Source organism: Astatotilapia calliptera, chromosome 14 (genome assembly GCF_964374335.1).
Source record: "Astatotilapia calliptera chromosome 14, fAstCal68.1, whole genome shotgun sequence".
Lineage (NCBI taxonomy): Eukaryota > Metazoa > Chordata > Actinopteri > Cichliformes > Cichlidae > Astatotilapia > Astatotilapia calliptera.
The window spans coordinates 21,669,004-21,690,251 of record NC_137435.1 but is presented as its reverse complement, the minus strand read 5'-3'; the positions used below and the strand labels follow the sequence as shown (position 1 = coordinate 21,690,251).

The window sequence follows — 21,248 nt, the reverse complement described above, 5'->3', positions numbered from 1 at the left end:
TCATACATGCCCATGCCTTAACATTGCCTTCACCATGTTTGATAGGTAATGTGCTATGTTTTGAATCACGAGCTGTTTCTGTCAGTCTTTATACTTTTCTCTTCCCATCATTTTGGTACAAGTTTAATTTGGTTTAATCTGTCTTTTAGACATTTTATGTCAAAGTCTAATCTGAGCTCCTTGTTCTTGAGCATAACCAGTGGTTTGCACCTTGTTGTAAACTCTCTGTATTTATATTCAGGAAGGCATCTGATAGTCAACTTTAACAGTGAAACTCAAACCTTCTTAAAAGTCTTCTTCACTTAGGTTGATGTTGAGGTTTTCTTAACCAAGTAAATAATTTGCATCTGCTTTAGCTGACACGTGTAGTCTTTTAGGTCTTTTTAAGACTATAACAGATCGCTGATTTTACCACCCTTAAGGTTTGTCTATCTCTCTGATAGATTTGTTTTTATGGCCTAATGATGGCATGACCTCATACTGAGAGCTACAGTTAACATCTACCAAATCCAAATTAAACACAACACTTGGAATCATCTACAGATCTTTTATCTGTATAATTACTTTTGAGCCTCAATCACATCTTCAGTCACATATTGATTGTTAACTGTGGCCAGTTTTTTGCCTCAGCTGCCACTGTTATTTGAAGAGATAAGAAAACAGAATTCAATTGACTGCAATCTGTATGTAATGTACTGACATCTAGTGGTGAGATCATACACACTGTACCTTTAAATTCTACTATAGTTGTGTACAGAGGCAAAAAGGGTTATTGCATTTTTTCCACTTCTAAATCTGTAAAACTACTACATGCACAAAATACATGGTTGACTTATATGAATAAATTAGCACTTAATGTTGAGGAAAGTTAATGAAACACTTAACTGCCAAGGTACAACAGGCACAAGTATATAACATCTCCCGATAGAGCAAGTTTAAGAGTGTAAAGTCATTATGAGACATTAAGTACACACAGTTTTAGGCAGCTCGAGTCCTGACATACTCCAAAGCTGCTTTTATCCACATGTACCAGCCAGCAGGTCATAGTCCTCTCTTTACAAATACTCTTTTTCAGGTAAAGATGGCGTGTGCAGGAGCCATGACACATGATCCCCACTTATTCACAAACAGCAACATGTGAATATACAATAATTGTAGTATTTTTGATGCAGGCTTATCCACAACATAAACAAGTGTTAGGATTTCAAGGTCAGGGTTTACTAATCTTGTATTTAATCCCAGATCTACCAACCAAACACACTTTTCCTGAGGGTTTCTTGTCTTTGAGTGAGATTCTAATCAGAGTCATTCATACCTCAGCCAGACCATCACACAGCCCAGTTTACTCAGGATTCGTTAGACTAGTTTCTGGCACAGAGATAAACAGCCATTAACCACCATGGAGCAGGGAGGTTTGCAGAAAGATCTAGCTTTTCATGTATTATCACCAGCACTATGCTCACATCGCTACAGTCAAATGGGAGCAGAGTAGGGACCTGGCAGCTTAAAGACCATCACTGCCCAACCAAACTGAGAAGGATACAGTTTCACCATGAACTACTGAGAAATGATCCGCACCCCAGAGCAAAGCGTTAAAAAAAAATCAATTAATTCAAATTCAAATTTATATTTATTTATAGATTTGTTACATGTAAATACTAAATAAAACACGTTGCAAGTAGCAATATAAAAGCAGGCAATAAGACCAGAAGTTACAATGATTATTTGATGATTTTGCACTCATTGAGTTTCTCTAATAAGAAAAACACTTTTACAATGGAGAATTTAACACAACACCAAACTGAAATAAGTTCATGGATATCATCTAATTGTCTATAGATTGCATGCAGCTTCAGGAACTATTTTAGTGTTTTGTTTCTACATATTTTCTGCTTTTTGCTTTGCACTTAATAAGCAAAAGGATCATAGCAGATGAGGATTACTGCGTCCATTAACTTGACTTAAAAACTAAAAAAAGGGTTGGATTTTTGTGTCTGTACTCGTGCCATTACATGATTTTAAACCAAAACGAAATCGCTCAATCAGTGGTTTTGAGAAATCCATTTTTCTCCAGAGACAGATGGAGGTTTTGGGGTTGTTTTTTTTTAAGTTTTACAGGACTTCTTATGTGTCTGCCCTGTGTGATACCAACATGTCTCAGTCTCTGCCGCTGTAGACCTGCCGTTATGGGGTTAAAAACTCCCTGCTGTGAGTTTGTCATTTGGGTTGTATTTTTCTTCAGTCCTTGGGGATCTAACACTCTTAATGCAGAGCTATCACCAACAAGCATTTCCCATTATTTCCCATCTCACTCACGCTCTCGCAGAAACCCACACATGCGCTCGCACACCATGCTGTGTTATTACTGACAAGTATTTCCCATTTACTTGAAGATGAAGCAAAATAACAGTTTTGTGGAGTTCCACCACCCTTTTAACCTTGCACCTTCGTGTGCAAATGCACACATGTGAACGCTCACACGCCTCCCGTTTGCCTCTTTTATCGTTACTGCAGAGTGACAGCAGCCTTTTCACCTTTTTATTTTTACTGACACGATTTATCTTTCTCAGCCTCTGCCTTACCTTCGCTCAGCTCTGCATTATCCCCCTTCTGCTCGGCCCCACCTCATTTCTCCTCTGCTCTCACTGCTCATTCTCTTTATCCTCCCCTCCTCTTGTCATATCTTATTTCTCCTGTTTTGCATTCGTCTCTCAGGGGGAATCCCTGTCACACCGTGATTTGTCATCCACAGCTCCTTTCCCGTTATGACCACCTCCCCTGCTCTCTCTTTTTCTTGAGGCATTTCTCACGATCTGATAGAAGATTAAATTCCAACACTCTTAGCACACACAGGCAGCTCACCGTTGTGCTGGTTTGTTGTTGTTGTTGTTGCCACTGCAGCTGCTAGGATCTGAATATTTTAAGACTGTTAAGAAGTGGGGTTACTCTAGTACATACTACCTACCTATACGCGTACAGAGCTGGAGTAGCCGCACACAAAAAATGAGATGACAATAAATAAATTCACTGCTGGGATTCTTCAGGGTTGAATTAGTGCAAATTTTCTGGCTGAATGAATAATAAATGAGATTGTTTGTCATTTAATGCCAATGGAAAAAGAATGACTAAAATATTTTCAGTTTCGATTTATGAGTAAATCAAATGGAACTGATTACAAAAAACAAAAACACTTTGCTTCTGGATGATTGTCTTAGCTTTTTCTGCACACTGTGACAACTAATTGCTGATTTCTCTGACAGTAGTAACACACGCACTGGGAGTCGAGGTCAAATGTCAGATTACATACAAATCCATCATGGCACCAAATTTACTTCACGAGAGTCCAAGGAAGTTGGAAAGAAGCTGCTGAAGGGAGATTTCAGATATGCAGTTGACTGCAAAAAGTAACAGAATTCGTGCATGTGAGAAGCTCTAAATAAAATTTATGAAAAAATATTGCCTCCCTGCAACACTGTGGTTTCTGGTCTATATTAGCAGAGCCTGTCGTGTGAGGGTTGTGTGCAGGCAGGAGTGGTAGGAGGACCCAAAGTGCAGACCGTCTCGGACAAAAGGTGAATTTAAACTCAGATTCATTGCTAGATGGCAAACAGAGAACTAGCAAAACTGGGAATACAAATAATAAACTGACGACAACAAATAACCTGACATGGCAAATGGCCAGAACACACAGCAAGATGCGAATAGATCACAACACAGACACAGCGAAACACAGGGCTTAAATACACAGAGGGAGCAATCAGGGAATGGGTAACAGGAGGGAAACACAGCTGGGGCAAATCAGGCCTAATGAGACAAGGGGAAGCGAAACCAGATACATTAACATCAGACATGGACCTTCAAAATAAAACAGGAAACATAACACAGACTGAACTAAAGACACAGACTCACACGCAGGCACTGCAACAGAGGGAACAGAGACGTGGGACCAGGACAGACACAGACACTGACTGGACACGGGGATATCGCAGACAGGGGAGACAGCAACTAAGGATGCACAGAGACATAAACCATAAAAGAGAACTCTAACAAAGAAACCCAAGATTAGAAATGATAAATAGTACAATAAATTCAAAACCCTGGGTCAACGACCCAGGCATCCTAACAGAGCCATAGTAGCCTACCCGATATTTGTTATGAAAAAAATAGTAATAATAATAATATTAATAAAGGACCTAAACTCAAATAGTTTTTTAGATAATAGAATTTTAAAATGGCCCCTCAAAAAATCATCTAACACCTTTTATTAAATTTTATTTTTTGGAAACCTAATCACAGTAAAAGAAAAAAAATTCAGACCAATTTATGCACATCAAGTGGGATTATTTTTTTCTTTTTTGTTTCGTAATTTGATGGATTTAGATGGAATGACCCGAAAAGCCTTGATTTCTCTCACAGAGGAACAGCAGACACCAACCAGTTTTAAGTGACTGACAATCAACTGTTGTACAAAGCCACTTTCATGCTCTTCTATCCAACTAACATGTTGAAAGCAAATTTATCTTGACAAGACAAGGGTTTTTATTAAATTATGCATCCACTCCAACAGAAATATCAGAATATGCAGTAAAACAGCACATTAGGTTTAATCAGTACCTCATCAGATCAGTGTTATCATTACTTACATGACTCAACGTGTCTCAGAAACAAAACCAAATTCCTGTTTTTGCACTTTTTTTGGCTTTCAATGCACAGTCACAAAGCATTTATCATTAAAGGAATTTTACAAAACAATGGGTTAGAATGGGACTAGACGGGCAGAATGTTCACTTTCATTACTAATCAGATTGGCTTCGTAATATCTCTTCTCTCTTTTATAGACTGCCAACGAGAGCTCTTACAGCAAGTCTGAGAAGAAAAACCTGAGATTACCTCTAAAGTCCATCCACTGTTTTTCAAATCTTGAAACAGCTGATTTTAAGGTATTAGACCCCTGAAATCCTTGGACACAGATCTTTGAGCTGTAGCGAGCTCTGTGACCTCTGGGCAGGCAGCTTTTAGTTTTTATCCTCGCCACCTGTGAAACAGTCTGCCACAGGACCTGCGGGCATCTCAGTCTGTGCACAGTGTTTTACCTTCACAACGCTAACAGCGCTCTCTCACTTTTATTTCTTTTCTTTTTTTCAGAAAGGTTATAAATGTGTAATATCTGTTAACCTGATATAATGGGCTGCATCACTGAATAAGGTCAAGTAAAGTTAACAAGATATCAGGAAGGAAATATTGTATTGTTTTTTTTCCTCTAATAAGCTCACACAGTCTAGACAGCAGTCAGTTGACTCAATATATGACTTCAGTGCTGAGGGACTCTTTGAATCAACACAGTGGATTTTCAGATCACGTCTAAAGATAAAGCAGAGCCTTTTGAATGAGGCTTTCCTCTCTCAAGTAGAGACGAGTATAAACCATGGGACCGAGAAGTAAACTAGCCTTTTGTGATTTGATCTGTCGGCCTCGACCACCTCGCTTTGAATGTGTGTCTTTGTTTGTGTAAGCCCTCGGGTGATAATGAAGGTCTTTCTTATGAACTTAAATGTTTCACTTTCAAGTGTCACCAGGTTACATCAGATTTAGTAAAGTCCTCAAAAGTTGCAGTTTTTGAGAGGCGCATCAGGGACATTTCAGCAATTGTCCCTTCTTCTTAAAGAGCATCAGTGCAGAAGAGTAAAAACTTTTGCATTTTTTCTTATTATTCTCTTTTGTCGTTATGCATAAAGACATGAAAGGGCCCTCACAGCTTAATCATCAGAAGCAGCACTTTAGGATCTGGATGTATAACAGATTTTGTTTCATTCTGAGCACCACAATTTTTGAAATTTCTCTTTATCAACAAGTATTTTAGCAAAAAGGCACAATTTCAGGAAAATATTTTAAAAAGACGCACTTGTAATGCATTCTCCACAAAGTCCAATACCCAGATTTTGTTATTTTAATTGACCCAGACCTACACCCCGATATTTAACCTTTTCTTTGCCTGTGTTCAAAGAAAGTTTCATGAATTTGGGCTCCGTAGACTTTAGTTTTATATAATAACATATTCATACTATGATTGAATGTCAAATATAAATCAACATAAGAAAAAAATATCTAACATTAGGAAAAAGTAACAATATTTATGATGACTATTATTATAATTTTCAATATAAAAGCTTGTGTTTGGTGTCATTGATGTTACAGATGACACAGCTTTTAGTACAGTATGGATTACAGTCTTCAAAGCCAGTAATACTTTACAGCATGTTTACAGCAAAACTTTCATTACTTCACTTACAGTATTTTTTTTAGCATGCACATCAAACTTGCTGATCAGAAATTCCTTTAAAAATCTTGCAAAGTCCTTCCTGACATGAGTAGGAGGAATACAGATGTGTGGTGTATAAAATCAGCAATAGCTGAATTCCATTTAGGTTTCTCAGTATCAGGGTTGTGGTGTGACTCGTGTTGGATCAGTGGTAGTGATATTAGTATCTAAAAGCCTGTGAAAAGGTGAGATATCAACTTAAAATATTATTGTCAATCGTGTTTGTCTTCTGTGAACGAAATTTTTTCTGTACAACAAAAGTTGTGTGCTTTTTGTTACAGTTACACTAGAGAAAACGGTGGTTGGAGATCGCAGAACGCCGCAAATTATTGTGACCGTGTGCAATGACCATGCAATTTTGCTGCCTTTAAAATGACTGACAGGGACCATGTCTGCACGCAGTCAGGTGTCATCTGACTGACATTAGAACAAATTTAGTACGTCAAGACGGCAAAAAGAAAAGCAAAAGGACAGAGTCAGTCTGCTGTCAATTTATAACTGAATTAACAGAATCTGTGATTAACTGTCATAAACAGGTGGAAACTGAATCTGTGAGCCTCTACATACACAAAATTTCACATTAAACAGAAATTCACAATCACTACTTACATTCACAGTCCAAATATAATATAAAAATTCCTCCACAATTGTTGGTTTAGTTGCTGTAACATGGTGATTTAACTTCAAAATGACAGAAGTAACTGGGGATCAGTCCTCTTGGCTGAGGCTACCCAATGTACACTACACCCAACCAGGCAAGGTGTTGGCATCCTGCCGTGAGGATACCTCGGCGTAGACCCAAGACACACTGGAGAGATTATATCGCTCAGCTCGCCTGGGAACATCTCGGTGTGGTAGGCCTGGGCTTCTCTTCTTAGGCTGCTGTCCCTGCAACCCAGCCTCAAATAAGTAGAAGAAGATGGATGGATGGATCAATGGATCGATGACACAAGTGCTCCCTAACTGAAATAAACAGGAGAAAACAGTGCAAGGAAAACAATAAGGCAGCTCACCCCTTCTGTTCCAGTGCTATTTACAATGTGCTATTTACAATGAAAACTAATGTACACACTATATACAGAACTGAGAAAAGTCGCACAAAGTCACAGGCAAAAATGTCTCAGGTTTTGGAGGCCAGGGTCAGGTCTGCTGCTGCTGTCAATGGCTGCCCAGGGACAACTGCTGGTGGAGGGATTTTGAATGCGACCACATGATCGCGGACCAATCGGCAGCCGTCAGCTCATCCACTCAGGGACCTGCAAAGACTTAAAGGCACAGACAAAGGAAAAAACCACCAAAACAGATTATCAGCAATCACCTTGCAACCAAAAGTGGCCAACCAGAGGTAGGTGGAGTTGCACACTTACCTTCTATGTGACCCGTTCGTCGCAGCTATTTGCAGTTGTTTACCAAATGCAAAATATTCAATGTAATCATAACGCAACCACCATTTTTTCCTAGATGCAAGGAGGTTACCATCATATGCTTACTGTAGTGTGACTGAACTATTTGTTTTTCAGTAATAGATAGGCAAGGGTTAGGGTTTATAGGAGTTATAGTACAATAGCACTATTTCATATATATACTTAAATATTTCTGCACCAATAAAGATTAATTGCACTAACAGCCCAGTATTTATTTAACATCTTCCACAGCACATTTCTGTGAACTGGAGTGCTGAACATCAGCCAACAGTTGTTGCATTTGGCCGCTGATTGTGCCGAACAAATATTACACCCTAAGGCACTGTTCTCGGGCTTCTTCTTGGCCATTTAGGAAAGATCACTAAAGTGTCTCGCACCAAACGTAGACAGTATGTCTGTGAAAAATCTGCTGCTAGTACCAATAGTGATCTGGAGACATCTAATTTATTCACCCTGCTCATCTACCCTCTTTTTCTCACTCTTATCAGATTTTTACTGACAAATGGTCCTTGTGGAGCTGCATTCTCTCTTTCTCCACTTGCAGGCGCTCTCTCTCAATCTGCAACCTGCCAGCCTCAAACTTGATGAACTGCAGTCTCTCCTTCTCCAGCTGCAGTCTCTCCTTCTCCAGATTTAACTTCGCTGCCTCCAAGTCCGCCGCCGACACTCCCTTCTCCCTCTGTCCATCATGAGTTGAGGATAAGGACGAACGAGAGGAAAGGACTGGGCCTTGTTGCGGCGGCAGGTTAAAAGAAGAGTTGACGTACTCTGATTGGCCAACACGCATGAGTCTCAGCCTCTCTCTCTCCACATGTAACCTCTCCTTCTCTATTTGCAGCCGCTCTCTCTCCACCTCTGTCTGACGAAGTCGCTCTTTCTCCACCAATAGCCGCTCTTTCTCCACCACCAGGCGTTCAGTCTCCACAGCCAGCCTTTGTTTCTCTAGCTCCAGACGATGTTTCTCAACAGCAACCAGACACCCTGCTCCTATGTTCTCGTCACTGCTGAGTTCACCCAGCATTCCCATCAGGCCACCGGGCAGCAGTAGATTTCTGCTGGTGGTGGAAGTCGGATCCTTGGAGGGGCTGGGCATGCCCAAGTCATTGTGGGAATAAACATCAGTATCATGCCCCTCTACACGTGCCTCGATGTCACAAAGGAGAGAGGGAATATCATCATCATCCATTTCTCCATCTCCCACATCCCCATCCAGCTAGAGGGAAGGAGAAAGAGAGAGAGAGTCATCATTTAACAGGTTTTCACACATATGTGGATAACCAGTGGGGAGATCAGCAGCAAGGCTTTCAGCGCAGAACGCTGCAGACATCAGTGGTCGCAGACATGAAATTGATTAAGTCAGACAGCATGAAAATGAGGAGCTGGGGTGCAAAGTGGCCTGCAGATGTGCATCAACTGTAGCAACACCTTAACTATTGGATGTGTTTGGTATCAGCAGGACGAGGAGCTCCTCTGGGTCGGCATAACTAAAGCGAACGCCACACTTATTTCTAATTCTCACAGGAGACTCTGAAGCAAGCCTTCACAAATAAACCCAAAGAAAGATGCGCTCAAGAAGCACTGAGGTAAATGGGGGATCCTAATTTCTCCTGAGTTATTTTCTTGTTTTTATATAAATGATACAGCATTAAATACAGTCATGAGCTATTCTGAGTCATCAATCTGGATTTCTGGCTGAGAGTTTATCCCCAAATTATTTTTAAACTAAATCTCTGCGACTACATTTGATGGTTTCATGTGCTGAGCTGATTATTTCACGGTCTGCACACAAACCATCATCACTTCTTTTATTACTGCAGATTCTCTGGCTGATAATATGTACCGCTATACTAGATATCGTGCAGTTTTATATTATAAGGCAGTATTAAATCAACCAAAGACACAAAATACTGGAGAATTTTTGAGATGTATAAATATCTATATTGGCAAAAAAAAAATTTCACTCGCCCATCCACATCATTGAATTCAGGAGTTCTGATCACTTCCATGGCCACAGGTATATAAATTAAGCACCTAGGCATGCAGACTGACTCTACAAACATGGCTCGCTCTCAGGAGCTCTTTGAATTCCAAGTCGAGTGGTGAAATTTCCTCATTAGTAAATATTCCACAGTCAGCTTTTAGTGGCATTATTACAAAGTGGAAGCAACTGGGAACGATGGTAACTCATTTTACGTAGGCTACGTAAAATCACAGAGGAGAGTCAGTGGATGCTGAGGCACATAGTACGCAGAGGTCGCCAACTTCCTGCAGAGTAAATCGCTACAGATCTCCAAACTTCATGTGGCCTTCAGATTAGCTCAAGAATAGTGTGTAGAGAGCTTCATGGAATGGGTTTCCATGTCCGAGCAACTCACATCACCAAGTGCAAAGCAAAGCGTCGGCTGCAGTGGTGTAAAGCACACCAGCACTGGTCTCTAGATCAGCAGAGACATGTTCTTTTCCAGGAGTTGGGCTCGGCCCCTTAAAATAGTGAAACGAACAAGACATTTTGGACAATTTCATGCTCCAAACTTTGTAGGAGCAGTTTGGGGATGGCCGCTTCCAAGGTTGGATGGGCATCATATGAAACCCTATGGATTAAGAATGGGATTTTTCTCAAGTTTATATCTTTTTGAAGGCAGATGAATGAACACTATATAGCGTATACTGCATATACTAACTCTTTAGCTGCTGTAACAGGAAGCGTTATCTCATAAGATAAGAGTGACCAGTGAGATTTGATCTAAAAGCAGATCTTAATGTAATCACAGAAAAGTAATATTTAAATGTCAGTCTTCAATTATATCCTAATTAATTAACACGTGCTTAATTTAATTTAGTCTCTACCTTGTGAACCTGCAGGAGTACAATCAACAGACTGGACTGACTAGAGACACTTGAGCTGCATAATGTGTATTAAGTAATGGCTGGTAAGGACATTAATTTGACTAATTACACATTAGCAACACTTGAATTTCAACATAGGCTGTTTGTCTTCTCATAATATTAGCAGCTCTGTATTAAAGAGCATATTTTTACAAAATAATCAGTGTGCATATACATGAAATGATGATTTAACAGACTCTAAGCTTTGATGGCTGCTCTACAGAGAGAAACACACACACACTGTTACTCTGTATTCACTGACATCGTCCTCCATCTTTACTCCCGGCAGTGCCCCCACGGCCTGCCCGCTCGACCCGCTGAGAGCCACCATCTCCGGCCAGTCACAGTGCCAGTCCTTTGGGAAGCCCGAGAGGTCAAGCAGCTGGTCACAACCAGATCCCAAAGAAGGCGCCTCGTGCTCTGGAGAGGAATTTCCATACTCAGTCTTAATGGCCAAAGAGGGGGGCGAGGAAGAGAGAGAGAGTTCAGTCTGCAACTGTTTTTTCTTCGTAAGCGCACGCCAGTCGAGGTAACGACGCTTCACCTGCACATCAGAAAGGGAAGGCTGCTTTAAAAATCACAACTGGGTCCACAGAAGCAACGATACGATCTGAATGGAGACAAACACACCTCGGCAGCAGTGCGTAGCTCCCCCTCTCCCAGGGCATTCACACCTTGTGCCACTTCCTCCCATGCTTGCCTCTTCAGCTCATTAATGGCTGTGTTCTATTAAAGAAGAAAGACCAGCAGTTAAACTGTTTCATTCAAAGAGGCAAATAATATGACACTAGTTTACTGAATGGAAAAGAAAGTGACTGCACAAATTAAATTCTCCTGTGCCATTGAAACTAATTACCCTCTCTTCATTGGGAAGAAGAAAGCGAACACTGGGGCAGAGTGTACAGGTGACATAGTCAGCATGAAGTTATTAAAACATTTTTTCAACTCTGCCCTCTTAACCTCTTCTACTGATTTCATTAGGGAGATTAAAATATGACTGTTATGTATAAGCAGAAATGTGTCCAGGGTGCAACACACAGGACATCCTGCAGCTGAAAAACAGACATGTCAGTGCTCTCTAGTGGCAGCAACGGTAATGTAACCAGTTCAAACCTTGGAGTCATCGTTTTGTTCATTATTTACAGCCTCTAGATGTTTTAATTTAGACCAATATAAATTGGAGCTGACTAAACACAGGCGGGCGAGATGGCAGAATTATCTGAATGGTTTGTGCTGCTGTTTTTGTCATTTTCCGCACCTTGGTTCAGACTTCCGAGGAAAGAGAGCTGTGTATGCATTTTTCTGTGGATAAAATCAAGAAGAAAAGAAAAGAAAAGAATCTCCACCTGTTGTCTGGAGAACAATACGTCTCTCCTCTTGTGGATCTCCCTGATGAGAGTTTGTGTTTCCCTCACGCTGTAGTTGCTCTTCCTCTTCCTCTTCAGGTGCTTCATTTGCAAGAAATCCAGTGTGGCAGCAAGGAGTGGGACAGAAGCCCCCAGAAATGTAGAGAGCAAGAAAAACAAGTCAAGAGAGACAACTGGAAAAACAGGAGTGAAGTTATGAGAAAGAGAGGCACAGATATGGAAGAAGGTATCAGAGGGAAAGGACTGAAACAGAGGTGTAAAGAGACAGGTCGCAGTTCAGTGTAAAAGGGAAACTCAGTCCTCAAATAGAGAGAAGTATGGAAGTTTGCTGTAGCTTAGCTGTCCTTCAGCAGCGCAACAGTTTACACCGGGGAGGAATTCCTCCGTGGCTCCGTTTGTAGCAGCTTCTTTAAAGTTTTCCACCTGGGAGTATCTAAGTAAGGACATTTAAGGCTTGGGGGTTAAAGAAATGCTAGCTGGAAAGAAATGCGTTGATCTGGTAGACTGGAGGTATAAGTCATCAAATCCTTCCCTGCTTTGCTCAAGTTTGACTGGAGGGTTCACTTTTTCTTTTAATAAGACACAAGCTATTATTAATATTATAAGAAGGCTTCAGGTTGCAGTCCAACTTCTCCTGGAATGGGCTGCTGCCAGGTAATCTCACGTGTAGAGAAGCATCACAGGGTGAAAGTGTTCTTTAGCCCTTCTTCTTGTTTAGCCCTGTGTAAAAGACGAAAAAGAAAGCAGATAACACGATTTAGTTTATACAGCCACCTACAGTTGCATTAGTGGAATCTGAGCAGAGAGTACAGCCATGTACACTTCACACACATCATCAGTAAACACTAGTCACCTGGTTGCACTGGCAGCCATACATGCCCATGTACACTTCGGATCTCTACCTTCTATTCGGGTATTTTCAGGTCAAGTCCAATCTGACCTTCCTCTTCTTCGGTGTAACCAGTGGTTTGGACCTTACTGTAGAGACCTCTGTATTTCCATTCATGAAGGTGTCTCTTTATTGTAACTGACAATGATACTTTTGCCTCCTCAGGAATGTTCTTGACTTGTTTGGATTTGTAAAGCAGTTTTTCTTAACTATAAAAGTAATTCTGTCATCATTCACTTCAGTGGTTTTCTATGGTTTTTCAGGCTTTTTGATGTTGCTGGGCTGTTCAGTGTATTTATTCTTTTCTTTTTTTGATGTACCACAGCAGACCCTTAAGTTATGACTCTCTCTCAGCTGGCCATAAAACTTATTGTCAGTCATGTTACAAATTACATTTGAGCCACTAAAATTGAAAGACTGTGTATACCTATAGTTAATGCAGTACTTTTGTTAGATCCCTTGGATTAAGGATGAAAGTCTGTAATTCTATCACATTTTGATTGTTTGATTTAAAATACACCATGATTGCATGGAGAGGCAAAATTACACCGATTGCGTCATCATACAAATACTATGAACTAATCTGTATATTAAGCGGAATGAGTTAGTTTGGGGGGCGTTTTTATAGATAAAAAAACACATGTTGAGTATTTTAATTTACTCTAAGGTTTTTTTTTAATCAGTTGCCCTAATTTTGGATTGGAGCTGGACAATCAGCTACAGGCCACCTTTCAATCTAAAGACAGGCAAATACTGAGATCGCTCGTAACTATGATGAATACTGATGGGTAGGAACACTGCTCATGCCTCACGTGTCTCTGAAGCACATCAAACATCTCTATACTCTGCGAGTCGTCACTATCTGTCTATAATTAGCAGACAATACTGTGTTGTAACAAGAATTTTACTATGATAATGCGTTACCTTATCGCACAAGAACACAAGAAAGACCTAGTTGTATGTAAATAAATAAATAAATATATAAATGGATAAACCTCGAAGGTTAAACATTTTTCCCTCTTTAACCTTCCAAATCGTTGAAATTACGATTTTTTTTTTTTGGATGACTACAAGGCATCAGTAACCAGAGAGGCTCAGCACATTTTTGTCAGAACAGTCATAAATTTCATGTTTTTTCTGCATCTCGTCAGCTCCTCCAATAAAACACCACTGGTAATAATAGTAAAAACAACTCACCTTAATCACACAGAAAAACCGCAATCCAAACAGCACCGTTTAAAATGCAATTTTAATGCTGCGTTCATCGCCCCGTCTGAAACGGGAGAGACTAAGGTTTCAAAGCTGTAAAGACGATTAAGGTTCGAGAGATTTAGACTTGACATTTAGACCTAAATAAAACAAAAGCACTTGGTGTTATCTCATTCGGACATCGTCTCTACTTTTGTCATTGTATTGCACGGGGATGGGGGTAATTTATTGAAACTGAATCGTAGTGTTGTCGTATTTCCAATGTTATTGAAACATTTGAAGTTACCGCCAGTGACGCGCCATTTGAATTGCTCCTATTGGTTAATCCTCCACCGCGCCCACTTATGACGACATTGAATCAGGCCGGGCTCTTCCGGGCATGTGCACCGCTGTCAACTCCGAAATGTAAACAGGAAAGTCTGTTGGGCGAAAATCCGCACGTCTCTGAACATTACATTCGAAGACGCCGCGCTGACTTTAGCTCATTAGCAGCTCGAAGTTGCGGTGGAGGAGCCCGGATGTCAGAGGTGGAGCAGGGGGCGAGGAGATGGGTTCCGTCCGGTGGGCTTTCCGCTGCGGATCGTGGACGCCGGGCAGGTCAGACTGGCTGTTCGCTGCTCGCTGCATCCAGCGGGAGGAGAAAGATCGGATCGGGCAGTTTGTGTTCGCCAAGGATGCAAAGTCAGCTATGGTGAGTCCAAAACTAAACTTTACCGATTCTTGGTATCGGCCAAGAGCCAAGTAAACAAAGAGCCAGTGTTGCCGATACCTGTAGCGATACTTTAAATCTGTAAAGTTAACTTCTGTTGGGAAGACCAGTGTGTCTTGATTATGACCACAAGATGGCTGTGATTTTTCTTTTTTCCGCATTACCTACTTAACACAATAAAACACATCTCACAGCTTTTCGTGTATTTTGAATAGACCTGGAATGCGCCTTGGGGCAACTGTTGGTGTGATTTGGCACTATTTAAATAAAATTAAATTGAATTGAACTTAGTGCAAAGCAGAGACTTACAGAATGACGCCCAGCAGGTTTACTCCTACAGGTTTCCGGTGGCATGAGGGCCTAACGGTCTTTAGCGGGACCTTCCTCACAGGTTCTTGCCAGAGAACACCAGAACTGGCAGGGCGCCCTGTTCTCTTCACAGATGGTGTTTCAGGCAGCGTATCGCTTGCCATGGCATCTCCAGATATTTTCACATCTTGTCACATGTGCTTAGTGCAAATCTGCTCTCATCTGTGAAGAGAGACAGTGTCATGAGAGCCTGTCTCAAGCTACCAGCAGTGATAAGGACACTGGTAAAAAAAAAAAAAAAAAAAAAAGCTAAACTGAAGTAAAAGTAGAGAGCAGCAGTCTGTGGCCCCAACCTGAAATGCCATTAATATGTTGCATATTGTATCTCCAGTACACCTGTTGTCACTTTAATTTGCACCAAAGCAATCAAAAGTAGTTTATGTTTATTACCTGGACAGAGTGATGTCCCCAAAGTTTATAAAACTTTGTATTCTGCTGTTATCATCAAGTGCTCCCTTAATTATTCTGAAAAGTTTATACAGCTGTCTGCGTCTCTGTTGCCTCAACAGGCTGGACGGTTGTTGCTAAGGAGGCTTGTGTGTGAGAAGATGGGGATCCCATGGTCAGAGATCAGACTGGAGCGATCTCCCAGAGGCAAACCTTACCTGGCAACACCTGGCAAGGTTCACTCCTTTTTTCCATAAAGTTCAAAGTCTGCATATACTGCAGCATTTTACTTCACTGCATTGTCATTTCACTAAACTACAAGTGTTCCAGCACAAGTAACTAAAAATCAGATATAAATCTGATATATCAGAAATATATCAGAAATAGATCTATAATACAGTGCAGGGAGGGTCAGCGTGGCCCAAATACTGGATTTTTGTCAAGCTCAGTATAGACTTCATTTATTTTGATACATTCAAACATATAATCCTTCTCCTTACAGGTCAGTTCAGAGTCAGATCTGGCCTGGAGTTTCAATCTCTCCCACCAAGGGGACTACGCAGTGCTTGCTGCAGAGCAGGGGAGGCAGGTCGGGGTGGATATCATGAAGACCGCCATGCCAGGTAAACACTGTGGTTCCCTGGTTAGGATAAACCTGTGCCAATATATGAAATGACTACATTTTTGGACTCGTTTAGCTATGAAATTCCACCACAAGGGGTCGCTGCTGCACCATATATATACAGTATTGACTAGGCCAAGGCTGTTTGTGTGTGTAAATTTGGATTTCTGTGTGACCACAGAATTCAAATGTGCGAAACACTTCCATCAAACACAGGCTGTGTTTGAATATTACTGTTTTTCTTTTCCATCACCTCCCTCATTCTCCTCCCCTCATTTATAATTTTTCATCCATTCTCTCTTCCCCTCCTGTTTTGGTTTTGTATTTTTTTTGTCCCCGCACCTCTTTCATTCGCTCCAGGTTGCAGCTCTGTGCTGGAGTTTTTCCGCATTATGACTCGTCAGTTTACAGCGCACGAGTGGAGCGCCATCCAATCAGCCGGCTCGGAGCACCAGCAACTCGCCGCGTTCTACCGCCACTGGGTAACCATGGCAACCATACTACCTTGTGCCCTGTGTGTGTAACAGAAGAAAGCACAGGGAGAACGTAACATTGCCGCTGTCCTCTGAGGCGACACACACTTGTATTTTTTTACATACATGTGCAAATTTGTTTCTCAAACGCTGCCCCGCTGCATCGCTGCATGCTGTCATCGGAGACGTGCGCTTTCATTTCATTTTCTTTGGTTTTTGCCTCCTTTCGCTCTCATTTTCTTGCATGCACTCACACTCTCTCGCTCCCTCTCTCTCTAATACACACACACACACAGATGGTCAGCAAAAGCAACAGTGGAGCTAAGTAAAGATTTTGTGCGATTGAGAGGGTGGCACAGAGACGTCAAGCACTGATATCACCACCACACTGTTGACTAATGGCAGAGCTCAACGGTTGCCATAGCGATTAGCCTTGTAATAGTGTTATTGTGGCTTATTGGTTGTCGTGCATGGTCGGTTTTGGCTGGATACATACACACACACACACACACACACACTGACACACAATGTCCTTCTTTGGTGTGCACTCTGATAAACATGTGTGCACAAACTCCCATCTGTTGCGGTTTTAAGTGGTGTTTCTTCTTAGCCAAAACACCCTCCACCACATACACACACACCATCCCACACATGAAGACACACGCATACACACAGATCATCATTTTCTGCATGCAGCTGATCGGGTTTCTTCCCTTTCCATCAAGGCCCTGAAGGAGAGCTTCATCAAAGCCATCGGCACCGGTCTGGGCTTCAACCTGCAGAGGGTGGAGTTTCACCTGCCGTCTGAGCCGCTCACACAGGACCGGGTACTGCACCAGACCAAGATGCATCTAGATGAGGAAGAAGAAGAGGACTGGGTGTTCGAAGTGAGTCTGGTGTTGTGAAGAAAAAGAAAAGTCCAGAGATGTTGTTAAAATCTAGAGGTTTGTGTATTAGAGGTCACAGCTCAACAATTCAGTCTATTTTTGTCTCTCATCAGCTTCCAAGTAGTCTGTGGTTTTATTCTCAGGTTTAAAATGTTGCTATGCCATTTGATAATTGCTCCATTTTTCCGGATTTTCCACTTGTGTCACGAATGCATCAGTGCTGTGCTAGTTCACACTTCACAAATGTTTGCTCAGTTCACACACACACAGATAAAAATAAGCTATTCTGTGTTTGTTTCTTACATTTTTTGGAAATGAGCTGCTCTGAGCTATTCTTTATCAGTAGACTCTCCTCCTCTCAGCCACGCAGCCCTCAGCAATCGCTGCTTCCCACACAGAGTGAAATACTGTATGCAGCTATAGAACTGATGACCGATTAGTTTCAAGTGCAAAGATGATAACATGAGTGTGTGTGTGTGTGTGTGTGTATTTTTTGTTTTTTTATATTAAGTAATGTGTCACAAATCAGGTCAGCTCAAAACAAGACGAGCTCCACGCGAGCTTCCATGCATTGCATATAATTTGGGATCGCATTAAACAAGCTGGAAGCAGCTTTTAGGAAAGTTTAACACATTGGTTCAAAGGACTTGGGTGCTATGCAGAGGGGACCTTGATGCACATTTCCACAGTGAATATGCCCTTGAGAGCATCTTCAGAGAGAATCATAGGTGGCCTCGTACAGAAATACAAGTGGTTGTGATTGGGGGGGGGGGGGCTCTCGAGTGTTTCTTCATCCTGCCTAACATGATAACTGAAGATTAGAGGAGTGCACCTCACAGAGCAAAGAACTCCTCTTTCTGCCATTGCTCTGCTCCCCCTATTAACCTGTACATTTCTTTGCCGTAGAGCAGACACTAAGTTACAAATATTTAAAGCAAGAACATATTGGTACACAACACACCACAATGATCTAGGTCATCTCTTTCAAGCCCTTAAAAAACATGACATCTTTTAAAATTAGGAACATCCTGTCACAGAGCATAGCTGATGACCTGGTGCATGGGTTTTTACCAGGCTCACTCAAAACGTCTCTGATCCAGCATGTTCCATTAAAAGCACTAAGAGAAACTATAAAGAGATCATATTTTCCAGATTTAAGGAATTTAAAATCCTGCTCGCATACAAAACCCTTAACGACCAAACTCCGTCATATCTTAAAGATCTAATAGTACCCAGTAGAGCACTTTGCTCTCTACTTCTGGCTCTTCCAAAAATACCACGGGAGGCCTTTAGCTGTCAGGCTCCATTCCTACACAACCAGGTCGTGATGCAGACTCTCTTCTTTAATGTTAACCTTAAATACTTTATTCTTTGATAAGCTTATCATTAGGCCTGGATCAGGTGACCCTATATCATCTGTAAACCAGCTACGCTGTGACGTAATGGTCACTTCACATCTTCCTTTCTCTCTCAGTGCATTTACAGTTTGTGTCATCTCCCCTGCAGTTTGTGCACACACATACTTTTCTTCTGTGTCTCCTTTCCTCTCTGACTTTTCAGAAACTCTTTGAAACTGCAGCGATGAGCTATCACTGGCCACATCGCCAACCTGCTGAGTGTTTACTGCTGCATTTTGTTTTTTGTTGGTTCTCCATCCTCTTCTTTGCACTTACCCCAAGCATCGATGCCGATGGCCTGTTGGAGGTTTCTGCCTGTTAAAATTTAGTTTTCCTCACCACTCAAATAAATTATTGATTTTCTCTCTATTGGCATTACTGTGTGCCCTTTTTTGTGCCAAACACCCTAAAATGATTGGTTCCAAAGTCTATCCAGACTGCATATTTTTGGATTTGTGTGTCATTCTGCAGGAGAGTTTACTGGATGCTGATCATCATGTTGCTGTAGCACTCGGACCAGCAGACAACACATGCCCTGCAGTAAGGAGGCATAACTTTTCCATTAAAAAAATGTGAACTTGGAATGAATAGATTAAAAAAAGAAAGAAAACTTAGCTACAATAGTAAGAGTAGCTATCATACTGTAGGATAAACAATATTAACTTTCTTCCTGGTTCCTCACAGCCTCGTCCGCCTTCTCTTCTTCCGCCCACCACATTTACCGTGCTGTCGTTCAGAGAGCTCATCGACTCAGCCTCACCTCTAACAGACGAAGACCCCACCTACTGGGATAGCTTCAAGATGAAGGCTGAAGCTCCGCAGAGACAGAAGGATACACACACGTCCACATAGCCGCCCGTCTGAAGCCGACACTCAGCTGCCATACAAACGCACACCTTTCAGAAGTGCCAAAGAAGAAAAACACTGACACTGAAGTTGCTTTGGTATTCAACCCGAATCCAGTCACGTCCTGTCAAGTTTATTTGCCAAGCCAGAATTTACAGGCTTGTCTCAAAGGACCTAAGAACTTAGACAGTATCTGACACCATCTATCTTTAGATTCTCAGTTCTGATAAGTATAAAAAAAGACAGGGGATTCAACAAAAATCACCAAACCAATACACAGACACACAATATATCCAACATGTCATTTTGTTTTCTTTCTACGCACTGAATCAGATTTAAGTCTCATGAAACTAGAATCTGATTGGCAACCACCAGGCAACATCTGGTCACATGACTGGTTGGTGAGAGGTTTCTGTCAGTTGTTGTGAAATTGTGAATAAATCCTAATTCTTACCTCAGCCTCCAGAAACACGCTGAGGAGGTTTGGAGTGGTTTTTAGCTTGGATATATTTTTCCATGTAATATCAAACATATGTAGGACTGCTTTAATATGTTTGCACGATATCTCTAGAATTAGAAACATCCTGTCTCAGAGTGATGCTGAAAAACTACTTCCTGCCTTTTTACTTCTAGGCTAGATTGTTGCCATTCATAATCCCTGAAAAGCCTTGAGTTGATCTAAAATGTTGCAGCGCGAGTACTGACAGGGAACCAGAAAGAGAGCATATTTCTCCCATTTTAGCGTCACTTCACTGACTCCCTGTTAAATCCAGAAGCAAAATGTTTCCATCCAACTGTTGGCTAAAAAATAAGAATAGATATGTTTAACAAGGGAATTGGTGATGATCAAAATAAAAAAACAACTTTTTTTTGTCATTTTCAAACGTTTAAAATGTTTAAAATGCAAATAAAATAAACTTTAATAATTTTGCAGATCAGCTGCTTTTCTTAATCTCTATTTTTTGCCATATTCTCTGGTGTTAAGAGGAGAAAGCCAGCATCCAAGGTCATATGGAGGTGTATTTGTGCACATGACATTTGAGGAGGGCACCAGTAATGCTTTACAATATATAAAGTTGTTTTTAATAACATATCCACCACCCACCAATGTTCTTTGGACAAACTAGGTTTTCTTTCCTATTTCAGTAAGAAAACCTAAACCTCAGTATGCATGCTAAGCATTACTTATGACATACACTGACAGCTATAGTCCTCCTGCAGGGGTCTGGGTTCAGTTCTCTCCCAGATCATTTCCTGTCATTCACCCTCACTCTTTCTACACTTTGTTGTTATTCTCTACACATCAGAATAATAATTATAATAAAAAAAATGTCCATCCCAATTGTTCTGAAAAATAACTTTTCTCAATGTCAACAATTAAAACTTTGCATATTAACGAGTTTCAGCATTGCTACCCAATGCTACAAGTACAATTTTATGTATGTGAGTATCACAGTTGAGCAC

General features: G+C 41.1%; 2 protein-coding genes across 9 annotated transcripts; one reads left to right on the top strand and one right to left on the bottom strand.

Annotated features, from left to right (window-relative positions):
• Positions 1-6,795: 6,795 nt before the first annotated feature.
• On the bottom strand, positions 6,796-15,670 carry msantd4 (Myb/SANT-like DNA-binding domain containing 4 with coiled-coils). 6 transcript variants are annotated; one of them, XR_013901446.1, is made up of 6 exons: positions 14,083-14,183; positions 11,976-12,716; positions 11,260-11,355; positions 10,892-11,173; positions 7,392-8,956; positions 6,796-7,282 (listed from the first exon to the last, which is right to left on the bottom strand). XR_013901446.1 is itself a non-coding variant. In XM_080289000.1 (5 exons), the coding sequence occupies exons 2-5, from the start codon at positions 12,081-12,083 to the stop codon at positions 8,228-8,230; spliced, it is 1,215 nt and encodes a 404-aa protein (XP_080145126.1). In that variant the 5' UTR covers positions 12,084-12,716; positions 15,113-15,670; the 3' UTR covers positions 6,796-8,227. The 6 variants fall into 6 exon arrangements, 2 of the variants coding, with proteins under 2 accessions (XP_080145126.1, XP_080145125.1); XR_013901448.1 differs by having other exon boundaries at positions 7,404-8,956; XR_013901449.1 differs by having other exon boundaries at positions 7,419-8,956.
• On the top strand, positions 14,433-20,722 carry aasdhppt (aminoadipate-semialdehyde dehydrogenase-phosphopantetheinyl transferase). Of its 3 annotated transcripts, XM_026192864.2 has the most exons (7): positions 14,436-14,785; positions 15,682-15,795; positions 16,062-16,182; positions 16,542-16,663; positions 17,380-17,541; positions 19,410-19,478; positions 19,623-20,722. In XM_026192864.2, the coding sequence occupies exons 1-7, from the start codon at positions 14,642-14,644 to the stop codon at positions 19,788-19,790; spliced, it is 900 nt and encodes a 299-aa protein (XP_026048649.1). In that variant the 5' UTR covers positions 14,436-14,641; the 3' UTR covers positions 19,791-20,722. The 3 variants fall into 3 exon arrangements, with proteins under 3 accessions (XP_080145127.1, XP_026048650.1, XP_026048649.1); XM_080289001.1 differs by lacking the exon at positions 15,682-15,795 and having other exon boundaries at positions 14,433-14,785; XM_026192865.2 differs by lacking the exons at positions 19,410-19,478; positions 19,623-20,722 and adding an exon at positions 19,102-19,305 and having other exon boundaries at positions 14,434-14,785.
• The last annotated feature ends 526 nt before the right edge of the window (positions 20,723-21,248 follow it).

Coding starts and splice junctions, on each gene's coding strand:
- msantd4 (XM_080289000.1), bottom strand. CDS start 12,083: ATGAAGCACCTGAAGAGGAAGAGGAAGAGCAACTACAGCGTGAGGGAA. Junction 11,174..11,259: donor AGCTACGCACTGCTGCCGAG/GTGTGTTTGTCT, acceptor TCTGATGTGCAG/GTGAAGCGTCGTTACCTCGA. Junction 8,957..10,891: donor GAGTAAAGATGGAGGACGAT/GTCAGTGAATAC, acceptor CCTTCCCTCTAG/CTGGATGGGGATGTGGGAGA.
- aasdhppt (XM_026192864.2), top strand. CDS start 14,642: ATGGGTTCCGTCCGGTGGGCTTTCCGCTGCGGATCGTGGACGCCGGGC. Junction 16,183..16,541: donor CATGAAGACCGCCATGCCAG/GTAAACACTGTG, acceptor CATTCGCTCCAG/GTTGCAGCTCTGTGCTGGAG. Junction 16,664..17,379: donor CCGCGTTCTACCGCCACTGG/GTAACCATGGCA, acceptor CTTTCCATCAAG/GCCCTGAAGGAGAGCTTCAT.